This window comes from Pezoporus flaviventris, unplaced genomic scaffold (assembly GCF_033815535.1).
Source record: "Pezoporus flaviventris isolate CSIRO_AGI_PZ_B2104156 unplaced genomic scaffold, CSIRO_AGI_Pfla_v1 ptg000006l, whole genome shotgun sequence".
Classification (NCBI taxonomy): domain Eukaryota; kingdom Metazoa; phylum Chordata; class Aves; order Psittaciformes; family Psittacidae; genus Pezoporus; species Pezoporus flaviventris.
In genome coordinates this window covers 10,778,163-10,805,213 of record NW_026892554.1, presented here as the reverse complement: position 1 = coordinate 10,805,213, position 27,051 = coordinate 10,778,163, and the positions used below count along the sequence as shown (strand labels likewise).

The 27,051-nt window shown below is 39.8% G+C and overlaps 2 protein-coding genes across 5 annotated transcripts; one reads left to right on the top strand and one right to left on the bottom strand.

Moving 5' to 3' along the window:
- Positions 1-453: 453 nt before the first annotated feature.
- Positions 454-13,562, top strand: HDC (histidine decarboxylase). Of its 4 annotated transcripts, XM_061446873.1 has the most exons (13): positions 454-839; positions 1,553-1,709; positions 2,554-2,726; positions 3,762-3,875; positions 5,174-5,296; positions 6,120-6,254; positions 7,212-7,355; positions 7,601-7,667; positions 8,478-8,640; positions 8,749-8,839; positions 9,999-10,097; positions 10,774-10,875; positions 11,063-13,562. In XM_061446873.1, the coding sequence occupies exons 2-13, from the start codon at positions 1,682-1,684 to the stop codon at positions 11,807-11,809; spliced, it is 1,986 nt and encodes a 661-aa protein (XP_061302857.1). In that variant the 5' UTR covers positions 454-839; positions 1,553-1,681; the 3' UTR covers positions 11,810-13,562. The 4 variants fall into 4 exon arrangements, with proteins under 4 accessions (XP_061302857.1, XP_061302856.1, XP_061302854.1 ...); XM_061446872.1 differs by having other exon boundaries at positions 454-1,709; XM_061446870.1 differs by lacking the exons at positions 454-839; positions 1,553-1,709 and having other exon boundaries at positions 1,993-2,726.
- SLC27A2 (solute carrier family 27 member 2) lies at positions 13,528-25,549 on the bottom strand. Its single transcript, XM_061447476.1, has 10 exons — positions 25,054-25,549; positions 23,343-23,552; positions 22,033-22,191; positions 21,392-21,516; positions 20,277-20,471; positions 19,844-19,934; positions 18,109-18,307; positions 17,415-17,512; positions 14,907-15,037; positions 13,528-13,784 (listed from the first exon to the last, which is right to left on the bottom strand). Exons 1-10 carry the CDS (start codon positions 25,547-25,549, stop codon positions 13,608-13,610), a joined length of 1,881 nt encoding a protein of 626 aa, XP_061303460.1. The 3' UTR covers positions 13,528-13,607.
- Positions 25,550-27,051: the final 1,502 nt, after the last annotated feature.

Here is a 27,051-nt window from a genome sequence, read left to right as displayed (position 1 = left end):
CTCTGAGCTCTTTTGGTGTCAGTCCTGTGCTTGATGCTAGCCCCTTATCACCTTCTTTGTTACCGTTTTAGGGAGCATTTACAGCAAAGCCAAGAGAGGCTCATAAATTGATACTTAGCGTGGGCAGTTTGTTAATTTTTTCCCTAATGTTTCCAGAGAAATGTGAGATAAAGCAGATGAATATGCATACAGTATTTTTTTCCTGCACTACATGCACTTCCTCTTTCAATGCTTTTTATCTTCTTTCAATTTCAGTATATTAATCTGATGAGCATGTATCAGCATCTTTGTCATATCTATGAAACAGTTCTGTCATAGATATCTAATCACAGCAAAATCTAGGAAAGGTTTTCACACTGTTCATAGAATCACAGAATAGTTAGGGTTGGAAAGGACCTTAAGATCATCAAGTTCTAACCCCCCTGCCATGTTCTGTAGAAAGTACACTGGATAAAGATGTAACAACTTCCTAGAATAATGAAAGCATTTGGGCTACACTATAGTACATGAAGCAGAGAACCAAAGCTGCTCTGCCAGTTCTCTTCCATATGATGAGAACAGAGAAACTGCTTCCGCATATCAGACAAAAGGCCTGCCAAAGCAAAGGGTCTGCAGAGGCAGCTATTCTGTCTCAAACAGGGCCAGCCCTAAGCAGGAGCACAGGGTATAACAAAAATAGGATGAGTATGTACTGTACTACAGAATAATTTCTCTTTCTGGTGCTTAATCCTTAAGTCTTACCTCTCTCTTTTCCCAGGGCTGCCTGATATCAGTGTAGAGCAAGTGAGGTCCTTCTGTTGAAGATAAGTGCTCAACATTGAGTCAAACCAGTGTCAAAGGTAGTGCTGCCAAAGAGGTCAGGAAGTATTTTTGTGTCCTGAAACTGAAACAAGGAAGAATCTACATGGCTGTTCTTCCAAACTGAGAACAGTCTAGTTGGAGGACTTGGAGGAATTTTGGAGATACAAGGCCAAATCCCAGTACATATATGAGAAAAGAAGCACAGTGGTGGAGGAGAAAGAGGCATTTTCCCAGTTCAGCAATCTAGGGTGATACGAGTGGAGGAACATCACCTTGCAGTGTAACCTGGTCTGATCTGGAAGGACAGGAAATCCACAGAGAGGATCACTGCTGCTTTGTATTGCAGTTCTGCAACTGGCAATAATCGCAGTGCCTTCTCTTCTGGCAGCAAGAGACTTGACAGCATAGGTGTTAAATGTGTTAGGTGCTGGTGCCTTGTTTTAATGACTACTGTTAGCACAAGAGTTTGGTGCCCAAAAGTAACATGGGCACTTACTTGCTTTTGGAAGCTCTTGAGCTTTTTCTCTCCCTCAAGTCTGATGTTAATGTGTCGTATATTCATGACATACATTACTGCGAGACTTCTGAAAGATTGTTTAAAAATGGGAATGGGTTAGCGCAGAGGCAGCTCCTCTTAGAGATACACTATCGTGCACATCAAAAGAGCACAGATGAGAATATACGAGAGACTGTAAAAGCCCTCAGCTGGGAGGAGTTAGATAATAATCTGCCTACGTTAAACCTTTTCCAGAATGCATGAGTCTGAGAGATAAAGGGAGCTATAAAGGGTGAAGCAGCGAGCAGGGCACCAGACCAACTGCCCGCAGTACCTGAAAGGTCGTAGCCCAGGCTTGAAGAGGTGCTTTTAGAAGGAATCGGTATGGACCCTGAAGAGTACAGACGGAGAGGTGAGTGATCCTCTGCTCTTGGAAATGAGTATCATTTGCTCACAGAGATCAACTGTTGTAGGGCTGGGAGTGGTACCCAAAACTTGTATGGGGTATATATATTCTTTATTTGTACACATGTCCTTGAGACTTAGATCTGCTGAGGCTGAGGCAAAAATGCCCCCACAGTTGAGTAAATTGTGTCCCAGAGTTGAGTTTAAATTAATGGATTTAGAGTCAGTGGATAACTTAGGTTTTTTTGGCCTTAAATTTAAAATACTGTGGCATAGCTGCAAAGCTTGTGATAAGGTGTCACAGTGGCTCTTCCCTGGCTGACACCATGAAACCTCAGTGATACTTGCACAGTTCTAGAGATGGGAAGGAAACGTTGGTCCTAGGGCGGGAGGAGGTTGCATAAGTGGAGAAAAGGCGTGGAGTTGTGTAGCTCTTTTCAGGGGATGCAAAACTGGGTATGTTGCAATGACAGGGAAGTATGGGGTATTATGAAACATTAATTTCTGTGACATGCAGTTTCAGTTATTTTGTAGGCAAGAAAATCTTTCTATCAGTAATCAAACCAACCATACTTGTATCCTGATAGTATTTTAAAGGTACTTTTGAACTATTCAATGAGGACACTGAAATAACCCTGTGAATCTGTTCTGTTCCCGTGAAGCCTTTTCAAGAAGCTGTGTCTCTGTGTTATTAGGTGGGACAAGCAGGGTGTAGGAGGAAGGTTAATTCCTGTGGCTATCTTGGAAGTAGGATTCCAAGCCATGTCTAATGCTAAGATTGCATGAACTACTAGTACTGCTAGTTAGTTTTCCCACAACTGAAACTCAGAACACTGGTTTGCCTCTTCCAGGGAAAGAGATGGTGGATTACATTTGCCAGTACCTGAGCAATGTGAGAGAGAGACGGGTGACTCCTGATGTGCAGCCAGGTTACATGAGAGCCCATTTGCCGGATTCTGCCCCAATGGACCCAGACAGCTGGGACAACATCTTTGGAGATATAGAGAAGGTTATTATGCCCGGGGTAAGAAATAGATTATTCCTGTCATGACCATACTTTATTACTACTTGGGGTGAACACCAAATCCTGGGAACACACAGCTTCTGCACAACACTTACCTAAACAAGTGAAGCACCCAAAATGTAGAATGTCTTGTAGATATGTCCACAGAACGCTTCTGGCTATTATCGTTGTGTTCCCATCTACAATTTTAGGGCATAGGCTGAATATATTTTTTAAGTATTTTATATATTAAGAATAACTCATGCTTGCTTAGGGGGAAACAAGGATTTTCTGACACTAATGAATTTAGCTTCACAAGGCCTGAACTGCATCATCTCAATTTCAGAGATGTGGAAGCTCAGGCACAGCAAGGTGAAACATCATTTGCCCAAGGTCATTACACAAGACGTGACTCCTGCTCTTTGAATGTTCATGTCTCCTTCCTTTTGTACATAAATAGTGCAGATTCTGCTAAGGGAGTTCATATACCTACTTAAATGGCTTATGTAAGAAATATGTTTTAAATTTTTCTTTATATATGCTTGCAGAAACTCGGTCTGATGTAGGAGAGGTATTCACATTAAACGCGCTTATGCCAGTGTCCCACATATAGGCTCCTTCAGGTGTATAGAGTGGGCTATACAACTGTAAATTGTTGTGTGTAGCTAAAGGCAAGCTGTTGTTTGACAAAGTGAGCCAGAGCAACTTTGTTGCAAGGATTTCCCTTAAAGATAAATATTTTGATAAATATTTCAGCTGTTGTACCATGTTCAAAAGACCATTATTTCCTGTTCAGAATCTTTGTCTGCCTGTTCAATTCAGATAAATGCTTTTGCTATAATTTGGAATTTATCTAATAACGATACAGTGTTATCATTTGCTAATGCTGCACTCCTGTCAATATTATCTCTGTAGCTTTCTGCTAGCACATGTATAATTGCACAAAAATTGGACATGCTGCTGTGAACCTTTTCCATCACTTTAAACAGATGCTAATCACTACATCTTATGTAGAATTTTGTGACGTTTTCATTACTTTGAATAATTTTGTTCTAGGTAGTCCATTGGCAAAGTCCACACATGCATGCCTACTTTCCAGCTCTTACTTCCTGGCCTTCGCTCCTTGGAGATATGTTAGCTGATGCAATTAACTGCTTGGGATTCACATGGGTAATTTTGTTGTTGTTATTATTTTAAATATTCATCTCCTGTGTGCATTGTGTAGGAGCAGATCATGGTCATTCTTTCTTGTTCTGTGAGTCAGTATAATTATTTACTTCAACCAACTGTATGTTGTTTGCATAAATGAAAAATGTCACTTTAAAAATTAAAAAAAAAAAAAGAGCAAATGTCACCTACTAGTAAGAGGTGAATGAAGAAAATACATCACTAGAAATGTCTATTTTCTAATTCTTTGTATATCCCACTGTAAGCAGTGTTTCTTGCTGTCTAGTCTTGGTGCTGAGATTGTTACATAAGCACTGTAGGCAATGGAGCAGCCACCATCCATGACTGCAGGTTAGGTTGGGCTTCATTCCAGTTCTCCTGTTCCCTTGAGAGAACACATTTCTTATTTTTCCTGTTCCGAAAATAGTTGTTTGGTGGCATGTTCCAGAATATCTGAGCACTTTATATCCTCCTGCAGCAGCTACATAGTGCTATTTGGTTATGACTTTACATACCTCAGTAGCATTCTAAAGCTGTGGTGAAATTGTCCAGATTTTTAGATGTGTGTCTCCATGTAAGAAAGCAATAGAAACTCGTAAACCTATAAAAAATTGTCATGTTCTCCATGTAGTTTCGATAGGTTTCTATTAAGTTTGCAATGTAAACCAATTCTTTCACATGTGGAAAGCTGGACACTGCAGGACAGCTTTCACCTTTCTTTTTCTGCTCTTCAAAAAGTCTCCCTAAAACGTATCAGTGCCCTTTCTTTTAGGGACCTAGGGCATGTACTTGGGTGGTGAACTGCAGTTCCAGGGTTTTATCTCAAGTGGCTCATTGTGATTCTAATTTTTTGTAATGACTCTAAGATTATTGGTAATTCAGAAGCTCAGCCCTGAGGTGATGCAGATAGTCTGAAGACAGCCTTTTAAGGAGGTTGCTGAGATTCTCTGGTATTCCAAGAGAGCAGCTGGTAATGAGCAAGGTAGCTGGAGCTCACCCTCAACTGCAACCTTAGCATAGAGGTCTGCATTACAGAACTCACCAAACAAGTAACTTTCATCCCAATAGTGTTGTGTTCTGCTAGGTATGGGCCATAATATTACACAGCTGCTTATATATGCAGTGCTACAAAGCTTGTCATCTGCCTTTGTTGCATCTAGGGGAGATTTCTCTCAAGGCAATTAAAATGTGTTAACGCAGTAAAGCACATATCACATTTTAATTACTAGCTAAGGGCTATGCTCCTGCTATGCTTGCAGGAGGAATTACAGCCTGATTTTCTTTTTATTCTATTTTTCTAGGCCTCCAGTCCAGCCTGTACAGAACTGGAAATGAATGTGATGGATTGGTTGGCTAAAATGTTGGGCCTTCCGGATAAGTTCCTGCACCACCATCCTGACAGTGTGGGTGGAGGAGTGTTACAGGTAGGAGGAATCAGAGATGGCCTCGTCATGTTTTGTTTTATTTTCACTCAAGTGAATTTCCCTCTGGGGGATAGCTTTCCTGGAGGAAAAACCAAGGACATTTGCTCTATAGGTCTGATTAGAGAAATATACCAATTTGACACTGCTTTCCCAAATTTTAGTATTAAATATAGAAGATGATAGGAGTTGCTCTTGCTTTTAGTCCTTATTATGTTACAGGCAAGGAGCAGGTGCTCTTGTGGCCTTAGTAAGGCCAAATGAGAGTCAGATTTGTATCCTTCATACTGTTTCACATCAAATTAATCACTGAAGTGATCCTTCCATGATTAGAGAAGGAATCTTTGTAATGGTCCTTCTGCCAGCAGTCCTTAGCCACACAAGATACTCTTTTTCTCATGTCTTTGTGTCTGAAACTTGCAAGATCAAAGCCTGAACGTTTATCTCCTTTCATAAGGCCTTAGCAAGTATCCCCCGGAATCAGTGTTGAGGCTTTGTGTTGTTATAAGGAGCTTTGCTCAGGTTTGAGATTTCTATGGAAGATACTACATTGTAGCTGTAGAAGAGCAAAACGAAAATGTGATTTAGTTACTCCCCCCAGCTCAGTCCTGCATGATAAAAATGTACAGTAGTTTAAAGGCTTTGTTCTGTGGTGGTGGCCCAGAGAGCTGCTCATCACTAGTGACTTGCCATCACATCCCAGAAAAGTGGTAGTAGAAATAGGAGAGAGTGCGGGCAGCTGAACAGTTCAGTGACTTCAGTAAGTCTTGGATAAAATAGCAATGAAGTGGCAATATGTTGCAATAAATGAGCAATGTCTTTGCAGAGCACTGTGAGTGAATCAACCTTGGTTGCACTGCTAGCAGCAAGGAAAAACAGAATTCTGGAGATGAAGGTTTCTGAGCCAGACACTGATGAGTCCTCACTCAATTCTCGCCTCATCGCTTATGCGTCTGATCAAGTAGGTTCTTAGGGTTACAAAGAAAAATTTGCTTCTGCTGCCTCACCCAGGTCATACAATATGAACTTGCTTTTCTGTTCTAAGGGGAGAACACATACAGGAATGCTGTACAAGCCTGAATGAATCCCTCTAATGTTATTTTCTGCAGATGGGGAAACGAAATCTGTGGGATGAGGTTTTGTAGGGTCCCAGCAGTTCTCAAGGTGCTGTCTTATGTGACTTGGTTTTTCATTTCCTTCCTGATTTTCACCAAGCCTTACTCCAGTAACAAGGTGCTGATGTCATGCTGCTTCAACTCATTTTGCTTCACATCCTCCTTCCACTCAGGGACAGGCACACTCGGGGCATTACCTCAGTGCTGCTCCTGGTTGTGGCCTCCACTCTAGGCCTCTGTGCTTGTTCATGGATGAAGTATCTACACAGTACTGTGCCTCTGCCTGCAAACCTGTTCTGTCCTTGGACTCTTGAACAGTCTGTTCCCCTGTGAAAACTGAAACAGGAGAGATGCTCATGCTGGTTCTTTATTGGTATAACTAAAAGGGCTTTTTCTTGTGAGGGAGTAGTGCCAGAAGTAGGTGCACTTCAGGGTGTTTTAATCTTTGTATGGCAGGGAGAAAGGAATAAATTGAGGTTGATCCATTTTTAGAGGCTCTTTTAAGATCTGAGTTTTGATAAGTGGCCCTCCAAAAGCAAGATGAGGATGCCTGTGATTACATTTTAGAGATAAGTACCCAAATAAATGGAGCATATGCATTCCTTGGAATTACAGTGTATTATTTCTTTTAGTTACATGCAAGGAGGAAACTTTCAGACTTGTATTAATATGGATTATTATTGTAATATCATTATAAGGACCTTATCTCTGCTTTTCTTCCAGCCACTGTCTTTTACAAGGCCATAATTTATCACAACTGTTCAGCTTTACAGCTTGCTTTCTTACTTTTATTTTTTTTTAAGGCACATTCTTCTGTAGAAAAGGCTGGCTTGATTTCTCTTGTGAAGATGAAATTTCTACCTGTGGATGAGAACTTTTCCCTCAGAGGTGAAACTTTGAAGAAAGCCATTGCAGAAGACAGAAAGAAGGGCCTGGTGCCAGTCTTTGTATGTAAACTTTCTGCCTGGGGTATTCACATAGTGTTGTATTTTTAATGTCAAGATAAAATTACATCTGAAACATTTCTTATTGTGTTAAAATACATTAGTGAAGGTTAAAAGGTATAAAAGAATTTCTGTTTTATTGAACAAAAAATATCGATACACTTGCAACTGTGACAGCCTCTCCGCACTGAAAGCATTGCATCCATTTACTAAAAAAATGCCAACTCAACAGGTTTGTTTTCTTCTAGGTTTGCGCAACGCTGGGTACAACTGGTGTCTGTGCTTTTGACAATCTCTCAGAACTGGGTCCAATTTGTAAGTGGGGTTTTTTTTTCCCAATTTTAAATTATATTAGCACAGAAGAGTATGAGAATTTTTCATGCCAAAGCCAATGAGAGCAGAAATGCTCGTCAGCTGAGTTTTTCCGAGTCTCAAAGATCAGTGAAGGCAATGAAAGACTTTGTAGTGATTTCTGGAAGATTTAGATTAAGATGTAAAAATACTTTCTGTTCAAGATGGATGACATTTTCCAGCTAATACATCTTTAATGTGGTTATTCATGGACTACAGACTGTACAGTACAGAGTGCAGTACTGCTGCAGGGTGGATACATAAATATTTAACGTAGAAAGGAGTTTCGAAGGTAGTGTTTGGTAGGGTGTCCTTTGTAGCTACCAGTTCAATAGGTAGTTTGTGGTTGCAGATTCTATTCCAGCATAAATCCTGACAAAACCCTGTGGCATTTCTTTCTGTGGGTCAGAGCATGGCTTCTGTCTCTGGGACCATTTTGCTTGCCACTGTGTCTTTTTTCTGGCTTTGTGGAACTGAGTTGTGCTGGGGAATTTCGCTTAGGAAAAAGGCAGATAAGAGAAATCAAACATTAAAAAGCCTCACACATATGTAATGGTGAATTTTGTTACAGAGTCCATCTAATTTCAGCATTATCCTGTATTTTGCAGTTCTGGATGCACAATTTTAGAGTAAAAACAGGTTGTTAATTGTTTGTCTTGCTCATTGTCAGGCCATCCAACCCTGCAAGAAATTGCACCTAGTTTTCAGAGAGGAGAGATTAAGCATGCACTTTGATTCCTTATGTCCCTGACATACCAATTCCAATTCCATTAGGTGATGCTGAGGGACTCTGGCTTCATATTGATGCTGCGTATGCAGGAACAGCATTTGTATGTCCTGAATTCCGATTGTTCTTGAATGGAATCGAATATGCAGATTCCTTTACTTTCAACCCGTCTAAATGGATGATGGTTCATTTTGACTGCACTGGATTTTGGTGAGTAAAGGCAAAACACAAACACTACCAGAAGGATAGCATGCAAATTGCTAAGTCTTTCTCTGCATGATTTTTTTTGCTAAATACAGTTCATTCTGCAATTGATAGGGTCAAGGATAAATGCAAGTTACATCAGACCTTCAGTGTTAACCCTCTCTACCTCAGACATCCGAACTCAGGAGCTGCTGTTGATTTCATGGTAAGTTATTTGAGTTGATATTTTAAGTTGCATATAAAATGTTCAAACAGACTGCTAAATACTTCACACTCTGGAGCATGCTTCTCTTATAGCTAGTCTCATTACATAAAAGCCTAAACCCAATTATACTGAGATGCTAATGCAGATTAAATAACAAAAGCGAGCTCTGGTATGAAAATGAATTATTAAACCTGCTTTTAGATCTAGAGATCAAAGTACTTGATTTTTACAGATGGGAATACAGCCTTGTCTTTTGGAATAGAAGGGTCATTTCTCTGCATTGTGTTGCTGAAGTAATTCCTGCTGATGGCATTTTAGTTGGTTTTCTTGTATGTCTCATAGGTAGTAATAGAGAGAGAAAGGAGTAAGCAAACGCCCAGGCTCTGGAACAGCAGTAGTATGAATTACATTTTTTTTTTTAGATTGAGGTATTCACAGGGGAGCTAAGAGGCATTTTTCTATCTTACAGGAGCTTTCAGTAAGTAAACCAAAGGAATATTCACTGCCAATTGTTTCTGCTATGATCTCACCCTAGTCCTGAAAAGATAATTGTTTTCTTGAAATCAATAGTGCTTTTCAGTGGGGACTGTGAGTGTACAGAGGGGCAGAAAAAATACATCAGTGGGTCCCTCTTGTGGTTAAATAGGGCCCTGCATGTAGTTGTGTAGCTCCCTAGAGTATTCCTTTACATGCTCTGTCACTCTTTTCCATGCAGCAGCCGTTACTTCCTCTGGAAGTCTAACCCTGTATCACCTCTCACTGTTTATGGTTGATCTGGGAGAACGTTCAGGGTAGAACTTAAATACTCAAATTACAGGAACTGAAGTGAGCACTCAGTCCTACAGTGTAAATGGACACATCATAACTTGATAATGCCCTTTAAATAAGCAAAGGTGGTGTTATTAGCTAGTAATTAACTAAAAACTTGAAGCATATCTAGGCCTTAGATTAAGGGGAATATCCAAGATCTTACTTTGGCAAATAATTGAGAAAACTCTAGATGTAGTGTTTCTTTGATGGCTGTTTTCTAGGCTTGGCAGATTTTCAGTAGTATGAAATGACTTGTGTCAAGACCCAAGTCCTAAAGAACAACAGTAGCAGGGTAAGGGGGATGCTCCTTTCTGTTGTTTCTGCATTGATACCTGTTGTGTTTTCACAGCACTGGCAAATTCCACTGAGTCGTCGATTTCGTTCTTTGAAGCTGTGGTTTGTGATTCGTTCATTTGGAGTGAAAAAGCTTCAAGATCATGTCCGACATGTATGTGAATTCACAATGGAAGCACAACTGTATTATGCTTACTTACTGGTAGCTAAGTTGAATAAATTCAGTGAAGCAAAGATGAGCAACAGAAATTCTCCCACACACAAAGCTTGCGTGTGAACACTAAATGCGTGCTGATTTTACTCTTAAGTAATCTCTAAAGATTGACTGTGTAGACAAAACATTTCCTGTACCCTTCTGGAAAGCAACAGGCAATGAAAAGTGACTTGATAAGTCAGTGCCTTCTGCATGTTACCGAGTACTGATCTGTAGAAGCTTTCTTTGAGGCAAAGTGGCAGCTGTTTGGGAGGCAGGCTTAGATGAATGGCTGAACCCATAGCTATGAAAATTTACAGGCTTAAGTCCTTGATGGAGTGTAAATACAAGGGGTCATATTGTGGATCAGCAGTTGCCACAAAATGACTCTAATCTGAGAACACATTCTGTTTTCAGACCTTCTAGAAAATTCCTATGTGTAGTCCAGTTACTCTGGTTCATTGTCAAGGGTTTGGGTAAACAGACTTTCAAATATTGTTGTCATTCTTCTGTTTGCTGCTACTCATACACTGGAATGATATGTTCCAATAAGGAAAGGAATTCTTTTTAACTACTTATTGTCTACAGTGGGTTTGTGACAAACCAATACATGACTACTTTTATTCCTCAATTACAGGGTACTGAAACAGCCAAGTTCTTTGAATCCTTGGTTAAAAGTGATCCACTCTTTGAAATTCCTGCCAAAAGACATCTTGGACTGGTTGTATTTCGAATAAAGGTAAAGATAGGTCCTTTTGCATGTCTCTGAAATGAATTGACCATAGCTGATCTTTCCCCAGACGTTAAGAACTATGAATAAACTTTCATGTAAGAATTCGTAATGCTGGAATTCTTATGGAGATGTGTGGATGTCACTGGAAATTCTAACTATGGGGTTTTTTTCTTCTTATTCATATTTAAAACAGGGTCCCAATTGGCTCACAGAAAAACTCCTGAAAGAACTAAGCAATTCTGGCAGGGTCTTCCTTATTCCAGCAACCATTCGTGACAAGTTCATCATTCGGTTTACTGTAACATCTCAGTTCACAACCAGGGAAGATATTCTGCAAGACTGGAACATCATTCAACACGCTGCAGCCCGGATTGTTAGCCAGAATTGTGGGTTGCATTGCATCAGTTCTGGTGATGGGCCAGGAATCCCTAATACGATAGTTGAGCCTAGTTCAGATGCCATTAGTAATGCTTCTCAGCTTTCCCCAGATGGAGGAAAATACAAAACACCTTCCAGAAAAATAGTAGTTCAGCCTAAGAAGCTAGCAGCAAGTCCCAGTACGTGTGCGATTAGTCAAGGGGATCTTCTAGATGACTGTTTTCCAGAAGATGCCCAGGATGTTACCAAACATAAGTTAACATCTTTTTTATTCAGTTATTTATCTGTTCAAGGCAAGAAAAAGACAGCACGTTCCCTTAGCTGCAACAGTGTGCCAGTGACTGGTGGTCTTGAGCCATGTAACCCCAAAGCAGCAGCCACTGACAAGAAGGAGTCTCATGAAAATACCAGAATTCTTTCCAGGCTGCCTGAAGAGGTGATGATGTTCAAAAAAAGTGCCTTCAAAAAACTAATTAAGTTCTACAGTGTTCCAAGCTTTCCAGAGTGTAGCATTCAGTGTGGCCTTCAGCTGCCTTGTTGTCCTTTGCAAGCCATTGTTTAACAAGTGAAAGAGATTGGTCCTTAAGATTACTCCAGGTAGAAAGGGAACCAAAGTTTGCTTATTCATATGCAATACTACATGTTATTTTGTTCAATATGTAAGCATCGGCAGTGACCATTGAGAAAATCCCTGTGCTTTTACTGGTGGAAACCTCGTGTATCTATAGATTGTCAAATAAAACTTGTAGGCATATAATAATAAAACTCTCTGGTTTGTAGACTGTGGTAAAGAAAATGCCAGTTTCTGCCTTACCAGTCCTGGTAATGGACACTTTCTAGCTGGCAGGCTAGAACCATTCTAACCAAATATGCTGGCTTCAGTAGGGGGTAAACTATGCAGTCCTATATTTACACTTTATATACCTTGACTTAAACCACTGAGAGGCTCTGTGTGTGCAGACAATGCCAGCATCAGTTCTGAACTGTGCAAAATGAAGGGTGCAACCTCTCAATGAGGTTTTGCTGTATTAGGGCAATTTTAAAACATGCCAAGTTTAAAAACGGAGCAGCCATGCCATCCTCTCTGCTGATCAGTGACAGTGCACTGGTGTGCAAGAGCAGGGGCCTTTGCTAAGCACCTGTGGCCTTTCTCAGCATTACCTAAAGGCTGTAAAACACAAGTGCATGAGGAAAGAGAACAGGAATGATCTTTCACCCTTTCTCATAACAGAAGAATTAAGGGGCATTACAGAAGGGGTCTCTATGCAGCAAACAAACATTGCCACAACAGGCCAATGATTTACATATGTTTCAAGAGTAATTAAAAATGGGGGCAGAAAAATCTGTGGAGGGCAATTTTATACTGTTAAATCAAGAAGCATGATGATCATTAGGAGGTTATCCTGGGAAAGCACTGCTGAGTGCTTGCTGCCTTTGTAGTTGTTCCCAGACACCTACAATCACCCCATCTTGAAGGCAGCATACTCAGCCAGATAGTTTCAGTCTGACCCAGTACAACTATGCTCAAATTATATAAGCAGTACATCTGGTTAGTCAAAACAATTTCCATACCCTTAAACAACACCACCTGAACTCACAGTGGGGTATACTGAGGCATGTGTTACAAGGAGCAGTAAAATTTAGTTTGCTAAATTTTTTCTAGTAAGAACAAATTTATTTCATTCCATTCCATAATCTTGCCTTTTTTTTAAATGCTAGGGAAATTTAAGCCTCACTTTTTTATTAAGTGTCTGGCCTGACATTACTCTCTTTGCGCCCAAAGGAAAATACATCTTAGTTCTTATAAACTGTTTTCATTCTGTGTATGTAGTATTTGGTGCATGAAAAATAAGAGGACATCTCTGCTGCAATGGAGAAAAGTTAATGTAAGCATCTAATGCAGACTTTTTTCAATTAGTTAATTTAGACAACTGTAAGTTTAATGGTCTTTTATAATGGGTTTTGTGTTTTTGACTGAGGTATATAATTCTTACTAGTGCAGTGGATCTCCCTTTAATATAAATTATTTGTATAAAGATGTGACATTGTACCCACTTTCACATATTTAGGTGCACAGTATTAACATTCACAGCATTAACAATACTTCTATACACAGAGGAAGGTAGACAAGATTCAAAGCATGAACGAGGGAAGAAGCCAGGCTAAGATACAAATAGCATTGGTGAAGTTCTGTTTTATTAAAACAATCTCACATTCACACTTTATTTCAGACACTGATAGTTGCTAATATTAATGAACTAAAATATTTCCTGGCAAAGTTACAATAACAGATACTTTAAAAACTGAGTATTATAAAACACAGGTTGTTTTGGGGTTGTTTTTTTTTTTTTTTTACTTGCTCACAATTTGAGGTCATGGTTTTTTACTGAATTATAAATGTCCTGGGTCATTTGTACATACAGGTTTTCTCTGTCATCTAGGAAATACAGGCGATCTTTGATGACTGCTGGATTGAAACTCTCCTCCATTAGTTGTACTTTACGGTACTTAAAAGTTGCTGTAAGTTCAATGGCACTCTAAAACACAAAATTACATCTCTACTTATCAATGTCAGCATATAATTGTGGGAATTAGATTAGATCCCCTAAATTTAAAGGGAATCCTATTTAAAGAAAATCCATACAGCACAGAAGTTGAAGCCTCAGTAATAGAGGTCTAAACTATCTGCATTCATCAGATAATAACCGGACTTTGGAATATGTGGGCTGGTAATTACTCTGAATGGTGTGGTAATTACCCTGAAATTGCTGGGCCACAGACACATAAATGAAAGGCTTACCTTACTATTTGATTTGAAAGAGGCAGGAAAACACGAGTTTTTAACTATTAGACAGAATCAAGGGGTTTATCTAGAAATACTTAATTATGTTCTCTGATCAATAAACGAGATTTTTTTTTTCTCAGCAAAGTAAAGAAAATGTCAGTTGGAGACTGACAAAGACTGTACTTTACGTGGAACGGCAAGGCAAACCACTGCCTTGACTGGTTAACTGTTTTGTTTGTAGAGCTCAAAAGTTTAAAGGCTAATTAAACAGGTAGACACGGTAGTATCTCTGTGTTAGTCCTCTTGAATCACCCCAGTGAATATGCAACATTTCTCAAAGGAGCAATGTTTATTTTAAATAACTTGAGAAGTATGGTGGGAGTGATATTGCAACGTTTTCCTAACGTAGGTTAAACTTCCGTTCAGAATTTGGCTACTTACTCACTGGTAGAATAAAAATCTAAGGCCTCTCTCACAAAAAACAACTCTTGTATTTGCTTGTGTGTGGATCTTTATTTTGCACAGAACAATCTGTAGAGGGAGCAACACTGAAGGGAGAACACACCCGTATTAGTGTGCTGAAGGAATACAATAGGAAATGTATTTTCCAAGAGAATTTCCTGATTTCAAATGTTAAAATGTGACAGGTATCCATCCTGCAACTGCTCTTGCAACTTGTTTTTTTTTCAGGCTGAACTGAAACATCTGGGTGCAGTTGTACTTACATACTGGTAAATGACAAGAGCAAGTGAGAGATTAAAAGACGCCTTTTTGAGAATTGCTAGTGTAAGTAGGAAGTCTGTAGTCCTCATAGAAAATAGAAGAAACACAATGCGGATGGACACACAAAAGCGACTTAGGAACACTGGTTTACCTTAATCCTTATAAAACGAGGTCTTGCATATTTTGGAAGGTGAGTTTTAACGTGTCTGTAAGTACTTTCTGCATTAAATTCAGAGTTTTCCTTTAGTCGAATACATGCCATTCCTGTTCTGCCTTCATAACCTGAAGGAATAATGCACAAAACTATAGTTCATATATTAATCTGAACTTCAGACTAAGCTCTTCTACTTTGTTTTTGGTTTTTGCCTTCTAAGCCACTTTAGAAAACATTCTAACATATTTTCCGTTACACATCTAAGTGATTAGATTTTCTTAAGGCTTCACCAGGCTAGATGCCAAACTGTTTTTAAAGCCTAGCATCAGAACTACAGATGGCAGATATTTTGAAAATCATCCATCTTTTGAAAGTCTTTGGAAAGACTCTGGAAAATCAGCTCTTGGTAGTCTGAGGCAGAAGTCTGCCTGCAGCAGCATTTAACTGTGTGAGTTAATTTGCTTTACAATACATCACTGTAAACATGCTTGTACTGACAAGCTCATCCATGCAGAACGAGGACAAAAAGTAGTAATACCAAGTTTACCATTGTTTTTTACCATATGAATGCTGCAAAAATCCAAGGACTTCAGATTTTTTTTACTTGCCCAACTACATACTGAGAGGGCTTCTTCTCTCCTGTTTTGGTGGTTGAGGGATGGGATGCCACTTAAACCACAAAACTCTTGGTATTCCCTTTTCTGGGATTACAGGTAATGCAAGAAGAAATAGTTAATATTCTTATACAAAGTTTTACATTACAACCATATGCATGCTTTCACAGAACTGTGTACGGGAGTAAGTGAAAACAGAAAGTAGAATCTAATCCTTACAGAAAAGCACAAACATAAGCTAATTTAAGATCAGTTTTTCTTCAGTTTCTTTCGAATTTTGTTTCTGTTTGCCTTTAACGCCCTGTACTGCTGACACCTGGCATTCCAATTTGTTTAGTCAAAATCTAGAGTGCTGAATTAATGAGTTCTCTGGTGATAAATACTGTCACCCCCAGCTACCTTAATAAAGTACAAATATTTCTGTGCTATGTAAAACAAGAACCCCCCCAACGCAGTCCACCCTGTTCTTACACAAATATAAGGAGAAAACCTTTTTTTTTAACTGTAAAGTTTTCATAATTGGTTATTAACAGCTCTTCTCTGCGGTGTTACAAGAGCGTTGAGAATAACAGCATGTTTTCCTCATGCCCTAGAGTGTAATCTGAGAAATACATAAAGAACTCTAAACCATTTATCTTGTTAGCTTTCTTCTGAAATGTCTCTTAGGACAAATGTATGTTTATTCCTACCACAAAACAGCTGAAAATAATGGTGATTTAAAGAGAGAGGCTTTTCAGATCAACAGGTGTAGCAGAGACATACATGATTTTAAAAAAAGTATTTACTTGAATTAAATTCATTATTCTAATAGATCATCTTCTTTTATGAACAGTCTTTTTGAACCTCAGAAACGGGGCATTTCTGTTCTCATGTCTTCCACTTTTAGTACTAAAAACAGCAAGTGGATGATAACATTAACAGAATCATATGGGGAATAAATGGTGGATGCAGGAAGAGTGGTGTCTCTGACATGCCTTTCAATTCCAAAATACTAAACTGTCGATGTGAGCCATGTTATGATGTACCATAGTGTGGAAATCTTTCTGGCAAGTGTGATACCTGTTAATACTGTTAATGAATTAATAATTAAGATATTACACCTGTTAACATCTGCTACCTTAGTTAATGGGGGCTCCAAAATTCGTCGTCCTCCTCCTCCTTAGGCTACTCTAAGGGCATGCAACATACAATGTACCTAGTCCAAACCATTTGCACAACATGATGCTCAGGATTTCAATCATATCTAACCTTGTTTGATTTCAGATCCCTACATTACACTGTAAGAATTGGTTCCATTTTAACCATCCATCACAGTCCAGATGCAGTGAGGAGCTATATGGGAGTCCTGTCAATCTGGGTAAGTGAGAAACATGGACAGGAAGGTACCTCCAAAATACAGGAGACAGGAAAGTAAAGTTCTCTGTTCCCTCTTTTGGCTTCCAGTATCTCTGGGAATCTGCCTTTAGCAGCAGTGCCTCTCAAATTAAAAAAAAAAACAAACAACCTGCCATAAGCACTTAAAAAGTTAATAAAAGATTTCACACATTTCTGAGTAGAAAATAGGCAGCAAACGTCTCAGAACCTGCATTCCTTAAGATTGCTAAAGAAAGGTGAAAAAGGAAGAAAGCAATTTCTTACATGTCATTTCACATGTTCTTCCATCCTCCTGGTAGTATTTGTCATATACTTTAATATAAGCTTTGGCTATGTTTGTTTGGGTTTTTTTTTTGCTGATTAATATTCCATTTATTTAAATGATGTAATGTATCAATTGTAGCTTATGAAAAGTAAGTTGAAGTAAGGCTACCTATACCCTGCAGTTCAGTATATTTGTATTTTGTTAATGTATTTAAAAATTCTTTTGTTGAAATGTCAAGTATTTCACTCATACCTGGAACAGATACTCCATATACAATAACTTCCTGAACACAGTCAATCAGTCCTAAAACATCTTCAACTTCAGTTGTAGAAACATTTTCCCCTTTCCACCTAGAAAATAAGCAGTTGATAGTCATGATTTTTATGTGTATCACAGAGACCTCCAGTGTTTTAATGTTGAACTTTACAACAGGCTGACCACTGAGCTTGAGATCAGAAAGCACTTTTGTGCTAAAATAAGGAACTTCTTACCAGAAGTAGAGAAAAACATGCCAAAAATTCAACAATGCATTCCAGATTATTTGAATCTCATAAAAATTTAACACACTTAGTTTGATCATGCTTAAAATGACTCTAACCAAATAACTCCCCAAAATATTACTTATCTTTGATTCCATCCTAGGCGCTATGCTTTCTGAGTTTTAAAAGCATAGTGAATGTGAAACCACAATGGTGGTGTCCTGTGAATGCAGATGGTTTCTGACTGTTGAAAACCAGCATTCATTCATCAACCTAAGCAGAACCTCCTGTAGGCTCTGTAGGTAACTGAATGCAACTGATAAAACACAACACTGGAGGTGACCTGCAGTCCTCTCTTTTTCTGACTGAAATAAGAGAAATTTTCTATCTGTCTATAGGAAATACTGGGTATGGGAGAGATTGTCAAAAATTTCTCTTATGACCAACACTGAAATAAATAAACTAACCGGAATGTGTCTCCAATTCGATCATGGAAATAAATGAAGTTATCATTATCGATCACTAAAAGGTCGCCGCTATTAAAATATAAATCCCCTTTTTGAAAGACATCTCTTAATTGCTTCTTCTCTGTTTGCTGTTTTGCTCCTGCATAGCCACTAAATGGTGCATATTGGGTGATTTTGCAGATTAGTAGTCCAGGTTTACCTATGAAGAGGTTAAAGGTTTTTAAACACCCGTTTAAAAAGCACAGTGTCAATCATCAAAAAATAACAAATCTTCATTACATCAGTAAAGTTTGCAGATGTTACAGAGTTATTTGAGAACTTTGTCATAATCATCATCTTTTATAAAATCAGTTATGGAGGTACAGATTGAGTTTCACCTTGTCCTCTCAATTCACTATCCCTCAAAGTGCCAGTAGATAATACAGCTTGTCACCTGCTTGTATTAACACAGCAGAAAAGAATCTCTGAGGTCTAGTCTGGTAAGTGGAAAATAGTTGTCCAGTTTCTCAACCTCAGTTTCATAAACCTCGGTTTAGAACACCTGAATCAGTAGGAGCTGTGTTTACAAAGGAAACTTACACATGGCATCAGGCATGTCTTTAGAAGGTACAGGCTACTTACATGTAACTCAGTTGGCACAAGGCAGCCTTATCCCTCAATCAAAAGATTCAGCAGGATTTAGGAACCAAATACTGCAGTTCAGCTTACTTACTTGAATGCAAAATAGACCAAAAGGCTGCTTAGTATATTCTTTAGCATTTCATGTGCTATAGCTGGAGCAGGAATAGCTGTGTATTTATGTCAACTGAAAATCAACTCCGTATTATCTAAAGCTTTGCATGGGTGTTATACACTGGAGTGAATGTTATCTACACAAAATAAATTATAGCCTGCCCCCATCAAGCCTGGGATTTTACATTTTTTCATGGGTTTCTCTCTTACACTGTAGGTATTCTCCATGTCCCTGCAGTTCAGCAACTTAAACATGGGGTGCATTTATATAAAGATGGAATGTATGTGTATGCATCTCCCCTCTTCCCAGCTCAAGAGACTGCATAGGGAGAGTTGGCATAGGAGATTATACCTATGGGGCAGATGTTTTTAACATAGCTGGTATATTCCTCAGCAGTGAGAATTTAACACCATTGGTAACCTGTCCACCTTTTCCCTTATGCACAGAGAAGGTGAGCATTTCTGTCCTCACTCGCAGTAATGAGGACACATGTAAAAGAATGCAACAAAATCAAAAGTATCACAAGTACCTGGTTTAAACACAGGCTTGCCTGTGCCAATATATAGACCCCTCCTATGAAACCTGATATTAAAATATATTATAACAAAGGTATTTTCATGTTTGCTTTCTCTATTGCCAATGGGAAAAAGTTTCAGCCACTGCTGGAAAAGAGAACTGCTATTTTGCAAATGTTTCTTTAGTGGCATGCTAAGTACAAAGTCTTGAGAAGATTTAAATAGCTCCTGCTGAAAGTAAAGATCTGTGCTCAAAAATGTTAGTTTGTCCATTATTAATTGGACAAATTATTAAAATCTATGTATACAGATGCTGAATTTCCCACTGTACCATTCTGTTAAGGTGTATTACAGTAGTATGTGATTTGTTACATATTTTCTAACTCATATTTAAAAACTTTGCATCTTCCCAGACAGAAGTGATGCGAAGATATGTAATTTAAAAAGTACATACTTTTCTGAAATTGTTAAGGAATTAACTTTTTACCTTTGGGCACTTTTATGCAGTATCCATTTTCATCTCGGGCTGGTTCATCTTTCTCTACATCATATTTAATCAGTTCATAGCGTAAGATTTTCTAGTGAAATATGCAAAATGTATACAAACATGAATATTCAATCTTTGAAAAGTAATTTCAGAATTATACTACGCTGTCATCTTTCTATTTAACAGAAGCCAAATTCATCACGTTTCAACTGAGTGTGTCGAGTCTAAATCTACCTGAACTAGCAAGTGGTATCTGTGTTATCTAGCATGGGCACCTATGGACTGTAATTGAAGAGAATCTTCTCCCTAAACAAACTCGTAACAGCCCTGGGTTCTTCCCAACTTGCCATACAAGTAGCCTGGTATATGCCCATGGCAATATACCAGACTTTGCCAAGAAGGATGAAATGCCATGTTTTGTGGTTATTCTTACCTTCTGCAGGCAGTTTACTCTTCCCACTGCACCTATTTTTCCAGTGTAATTAACAAAAGAAATATTTCCTTCAGTTGATGCATAAAATTCCAAAATATTAATATTTCCAAATCTTCGTACAAATTCCCTCCAAACATCAGCCCTTATTCCATTTCCTATGGCAAGTCTGACTTTGTGATCCTGATCATTGTTTCTCTAGAAACAAGAAACAGTCATGAATTCACATTTCTTCTGAGTGAAGGCATAATTTCTACTTCTGGAAAACTTTGAAAGAAACTTTATAAGTATTGAGCATATTCTGAAGCAAAATTTATGCAAAAATCATTACAGTTAATGTTTTTTATGTGGAAATGGAAAAGAAGTTACTGAGCAAATTAGGCTATACATCTAACTGTTGTTAATGTGATTTGGATGAAGACAGAAACAAAAAATTCTATGCAAAAATCCAAAATGAAACTCAGGCACTATTAAACTATTTTGTTTGTAAGCCTTGTGGTGACCACCCGCAGAAGAACCTAACCGTGAATTCAGCAAAGTGTTTACACGATTTATATCCCGTAAAATGGTGTTTGGGTGGAAAAAGGAAATCTCTTCTACCATTGTAAGTGCAGGATTGAGCCTGCTTAAAATTCTATTACCACATTTCACAGCACTTTGAATAGCGCTATTATATGTTTCTGTTTACGCAGTGAAGTGATAAACAGTGAGGTTGGCAGTCCATTTATGCCTTCTTTTATGTTTGTATTTATCCTCAGCAATAGCAAGTATTAAACTCTTAATTTATAAACATATCTAATGTGCTAATGAGTAACAGTAGACAGAATTTTAGTAAAAATATGGACTCTTTTGTCTCACTTTCTGCCTTTTGCTTCAACTGTTTCTTTTATTACGTAATAGTATTTTAAGGCATGAAGAGTCTTTTAAAATATATACTGACTTCTTGAAAAAAGTTAATACTAGTATGCAATGAAATTTACAGACCTTGTTAGGGAAGGTTTTTGTTGGGCTTTTTCTTCCTCTTCCCCTTATTACATTTCCTAGATTTTAAGCATAATGTAGCAAATATTCACAGTAGTTTAATTAGCAAAAGAAGAAAAAAAGGCAGTTAATGTTACCTGTGGCACACTGCATAGATACCGAAGCACTTCCCCAATATACTGTATTACTGTCACATTGTATTTTCTGCAATCATCCCAAAACTGGCTTGCTGAAAATCTGGCACGCAAAACAACAGTCGCACCTGCGTAAGAAAAAAATAAATAAATTGTAAAACAAGAGATTGAACAATTCTTATTTATTGTAAGACTGTATCGAACTTCTTAGCATAACATTAGAAAACCTGTAGAATTAGGGTTAGATAGCTTTTGAAAGTTCTTTCCTAAAATATACTGAAATACAATCCATGCTGAATGACTGGTTTAAGCTCTATTTCTATTCATCAGAAATTAAAGGCTATTACTGGGGATGTAAACCCAGTACTAATTTACCTTAAACTGTAAAAAAGCTGTCATGTAAGATACCATTTGCTCAGGAGATGAAATAAAATCTGTACAGGGTTAATATCTGTGTGAGTCATGTGATTGTAACCAAGTAACAAATGTCTCTTGACTTATGGAGTAGTCAACAAAGGTAACAGAGACATGGATAACCAAGTATTTAATCTCAAAGTTTGGTAACTAGGGAAAGGCTTACTATATCTGCCATCATGAATTCTGCACAGTAACATGTTCATTCATATTAATCAAGTGCATGGTACCTTTCATGATACATCCATGGACTCCAATGAGGAGAGCAGAGCTATGATAGAGTGGTAAAGTAGTATACACAATGTCTTCAGAGGTGACATTGCCAGCATCAAACAAACCACAAGCTAGCATTATGCGTTCATGGTTAATCACTGCAGCTTTGGGAAGACCTGTTTAAAGTCAAGCAAACAGATGTGTAACTTGAACAAAATCCACAGTAAGACCAGTCAGGTTCACAAGATCTTAAGAAAAGATTTTTCTCTCATTCATTGATACATGTATTAATTCTAGAGGTACGCAGTTTGCATTTATGCAATACACTGGTGTTTAGCCTTAATACTAATACTGTGGTACTTAGGAATAACAAGTAACTAGAGAGTGAGGAAATGAGATTTAGAGAATCCAGCATGCTGAGCAAAGGGAACAGAAATGCTAAAACAGAAGTTAATCTCAGATCTTGCATCTCTTCTTGAATTAGGTATCTCCTTACAGCTCCAAATCACCCTAGCTGAAACTGATACTAAAAAATCTCTTCTTGGTTTCCTATCAGATACAGTTGAACTAATTACTTGTTGGAACAGGTGCTAGAAGACAAAATGATGGTAGTGCTTGCCTGTTCTGTAAGAACAGGTATGTCAGAGCCATTAACAAGGGTGAAACTCATTTGCCTTGTGCAGCCAAAGTAGGACTTAAGATTTCTACTTCCTCCCTTCCAGTGGAGTTTCGGCTCTAAGAGGCTCAAAGACTAGTATGGAGGCATACACTACTCTTTCTAATGAAGCTATAGGTTTGAGTGGCTTTGGGTTTTGTCTTCATGTTCATCACCCAGTTTCTGCTGTGGCTCAGGGCTCTTAACATGAGATGCCTTTATGTAGAACAGGTTGCAGCTTCTATACCAGCTGCAGTTTTGTACAGGGGCCATGACTAGCTGTATTTTGTGCTGCCCTTGCTGTTTTTGGTGCTCTTGACACCCAAAAACTTAATGGCCAGCATTTATAGGTCATGATCCAAGTTGGTTGGTGCCAAGACACTGGGCCAGTAGTGTCTCCAAGGATAAGATGTATCTGCTATCTCGTGACCTTACTGACATAAAACTTTCATGTTTGATTAGCTTTTACTTAAGTCCCTCCCACCAGATTTAGTGCTTAAAGTCAGCCTATATTCTATGTGATTTCAGCTTTAGTACAGGTATCAAATTTTCAGTGTTCTGGGAGGAATGAATGAGAGAAGGAATTAACGTAAAGTAACACATTCTCTTTCCTTACTAAAAAACCACAATGTTGCGAGGAACGTATGGCCTGGTTTTGTGAATTTGCGTTACCTGTAGTACCAGAAGTATAAATGTACATGGCAGGAGTTTTAAGGGTTACATCTAATCTCCAGGACAACGGAGTAGGTTCATCTGAGGCAGCATCTACTTTATCAAGAAAGCTCTCAACTCCCTCTGTAGCAGATGTCTTGCTTAAATAATAAACTTTAACATTTTCTTTCTTCAAGAATGGTAGTATTTCTTCAACAGATTCCTTCAGTTCTTAAGAAGAGAAAAAACTACTATAAGAAAATTCCATATTATTCTGTGAACTATACATCACTGCATCAACCTCAAAATATTGGCACAGCCTGGCCTGTCTTCTTCCATTCCACCCATGCTCTCCAGCACTGCAGAGTAAAGCTGGATGGGAGGACAGTTGGGCTCCTTTGACATCATCAGGCAATAAGGAGATAAAATAAGGCCTTTTATGCAAGTATCTGATGAGCTAGCACTTTTGCAATAAATAACCCCAATAAACTTGCACTGAGATAAATCACCCTCCAATAAACTTTTAAATTCGTATTTTATTGTAGGTATAAGTAACTTTAATAACATATAAACTGTTTTAATGACTTAAGAATATTTCTTTTCAGAAACTTTCAAGCATGTGATGGTGAAGTTCTGATGAGAAAATATTTATCTTCTGTGTGGGGTAGCAAAATAAAGGATAAAACTTAATAAGGACAGGATCAAGGTCAACAGAAAAGAGCTCTTTCCTCTTATGATGTCTAGCAACCATTAGTGCAGTCAGGCATGTAGTAAATTTTTATTAATAAAGCTCAACTTTTTCTTTTACTTTTTTTTCCCTCACAGCTGAAAGCTTTTTTGGAAAATCTGAGGCAAGGATGTTATAGAAGGAGGAAAAATACATTTCCTATTCTGCACAACAGCTTTTCCCAGAAATGCTATCTCAAATACTGGTTGATTTTGAAACTTCAGAGATTGCACAGAATTGGACAGAAATTTATCATAAAAGGACAAGATTTCATCTGAACCCAAGTTTTGGGGCATATAAAATACTTCAGATAGATGAAACAGATTAATGAGTTCAACTATCTAAGCTGCAATGGAGTATATGTTAATGTAGAAGTTGTTAACTCTAGGCAGATAAAGCACATCTCTGACTTCCCCTCTGTATGTATTCATATGCTGTATAAAGAACTGGGCATGAAATAAGGTCTCTGCTCGACACAACAGAATGCAGCACTTAAAACGCACTAATATGTCAAAAACCTCTTCTGTGGAAAAGGAACAGAGTTTGTCTACATGAGTTCATGTCTTTGTTTTTGAACTGAGACCTGACAAAAGCTTTTATATAGACTGCAATGCCCTTTATGTGTTTTAAGTCACTGTGCAGCTGCAGCCAAGAAGCTTATTCTGCACTACCTTGGTTATTTCTACTTCGGGCATTTGTGTGAACATAACTGTGATTAACCCTGTTGATTCAGGGCTGGTTTATTTCTAGGTCTTTGTTACCCTCATCGAGCAGCTAACGAGGTACCAGAGCTCAACGGCTGCACCCTGTAACACAAAACACGGCGCACTGGGGAAACCTTGTCCTTTACCTGGCCTGCAGCAACTTCTCAAATCCCCAAATCCACGTTCAGAGGACGGGACGCCATCAGAACAACGTGTCCCGCCGCTCCGGCACCCCTGGCAGCGCGGGGAGCAACCGAAAACCCCGCGCGGCGCGCTCCGCTCCGGCCAGCGCGGTCCTCACCTGGTGCCGCCAGCAGCACGGTGGCCGCGCAGCTCTGGAAGCAGCGCAGCAAGGACGCAGCCCTGACGCTGGAGTTGAGGCACGCCACGGCGCAGCCCACCTTGGCGCAGCCCAGCCAGACCCAGACGTAAGCGGGCTGGTTGCCCATGAGGAGCGCCAGGCAGCCCCCCGCCCGCAGCCCCGCCGCACGGCGCAGCGCCCGCGCCGCCTGGCTGCTGCGCCGCTCCACCTGCTCGTACGTGGACGCCTCGTCGCCGAAGAGCAGCAGCGGCTTGTGCGGCGTGAGCCGCGCCCGCCGCGCCAACACGTCCAGCAGTGTCTGGGCGGGCCGGCGGGCACCGGCCCTGCGAGCCCTCCTCGCTACCCGCGCCATCGTGAGGGCGAAGCGCAGGTCCTGGAAGAGGTAGGGCCAGGAGCAGCGGAGCAGCAGCGGCAGGAGCAGGAGCAGCAGCCCCGCCAGAGCCGTGCAGAGCGCGGGCAGCGCCACCGTGACCATCGCGATGACGCCGCCAGCGCCTCGCGCCGCGAGGGCGGAACGACCGACAGCCGCGCCTCGCGCCCAAGGCGGGACGGGGAGAGCCAACGGCCGCGCCTCGCACCCGCCCCTCAGAGTCCGCCTCACGCACCGCGTCCTAGCTGGCCCCGCGGCCGATCCTTCCTCACACGCTGCGGTGCCCGTTGTTCCACGCTGTACTCAGGGGCACGGAAGTGCTGCAGGCGGTGCACGCTGAGGTGCATTCGCAGCCTTCTGAGTTTTCTCCCTACCTGCATGCCGTGCCAGTGGCTGCGCCCAGCGGTGTAGCAGAGACGCAAGTTCAGGGTGTAAGGCAGGCATCTTGCATTGCCATCAGGATAGAGAGGCTGCATGTGTGGAATACGGGCCACATGCACGTTCATTTTCGGAGCTACAGTAGAGCTATTGGTATAGCAAAGGCAGCCAAGCCCGGTTAAGGTTCATGTCAGGAGAAATGTGGGATGAGGTTTTCTGGCAGATTCAGTGGTGAGCTTGGTACAGGGTTAACCAATGTACAGGGGGGTTGTACGGGGGGGTGTACAAGGGGGTTAGAGGAATCTGCTTGCTTAAACAAAAGTACTGTCTGTACCTATCATGCCTACTAAGCAGAACAAAGGCACTAACCATTGATAAGGAAGACACCTGGTTCTATTGACAAGGAAAAGTAGATGCCTGATTATACTGATAAGCAGCTATTGATAAGGAAAAGCAGACGCCTGAAGAGGGAGATGCAGATGGTTTATGGCTGGGACACCGACCAAACCCTAAGGCCATACGTGAAGACTAAAAGGTGAAAAGTTCAAGAAGAGGAAGACTCATTGACTTCCTCTTGAAGACCCCTACCCACAGGAGGAAGACTCAGTTACTTCATCTCGAGACCCCTGCCCATGACCAGAGGGGGCACTGCGCAGGCGCAAAGGACCTTCTAACTTACTATAATACGAAGCGGGGATAGGACATGAATATGTATAGGTGTATTGTGCAACCTTATGAATATATATAACTTTAGAGAATAAATGTAGAGGGAAACAACACTGAAGCACGCATGACTTTGAGGAATTATCCCTGTGTGTCTCAGCGCTGAATAAAAAGCATACCTACTTTACAACTTTAACGAGTTGTGGAGTCAATCCATGCATCAAGCTGCCCTGGGAACATGTCCCTCTTCTGGTACCAGCCCCGGTGCTGTTCTTTGCTAGGTGGTAAATAGTACCTGAGCCAGTTGAAAACTTGGGGTGTGACTTAGGCTTTAGTTAAAACTTTTCAAATTCATTAGTATTCTAGATGCACAAAAGGAATTTACAGTCTCAGCCTTTGTCTTGCTCTTGTCTAAAGCTAAGAGACACAGTTACGCAGACAACCTTGAGGCAGACTCCAGGAATTTCACCCTTCTGACTGGACCTCATGACTAGAACTCAGTGATTTCCTTGGTGAAGTTGAGGCAGCCATTAGTGTGAACAAAGACTGCTTTTTCTTTGTTTTTT

Excerpts from the sequence above, each read along its gene's own strand:
- HDC (XM_061446870.1), top strand. The coding sequence starts at position 2,472 with ATGCTAAGATTGCATGAACTACTAGTACTGCTAGTTAGTTTTCCCACA. Across the intron at positions 8,840-9,998 it reads GAGCTGCTGTTGATTTCATG|CACTGGCAAATTCCACTGAG; the intron begins GTAAGTTATTTG and ends GTGTTTTCACAG. Across the intron at positions 10,876-11,062 it reads TGGTTGTATTTCGAATAAAG|GGTCCCAATTGGCTCACAGA; the intron begins GTAAAGATAGGT and ends TATTTAAAACAG.
- SLC27A2 (XM_061447476.1), bottom strand. The coding sequence starts at position 25,549 with ATGGTCACGGTGGCGCTGCCCGCGCTCTGCACGGCTCTGGCGGGGCTG. Across the intron at positions 19,935-20,276 it reads GAGTAAACTGCCTGCAGAAG|AAAATCTTACGCTATGAACT; the intron begins GTAAGAATAACC and ends ATATTTCACTAG. Across the intron at positions 13,785-14,906 it reads CTCGTTTTATAAGGATTAAG|AGTGCCATTGAACTTACAGC; the intron begins GTAAACCAGTGT and ends TTTGTGTTTTAG.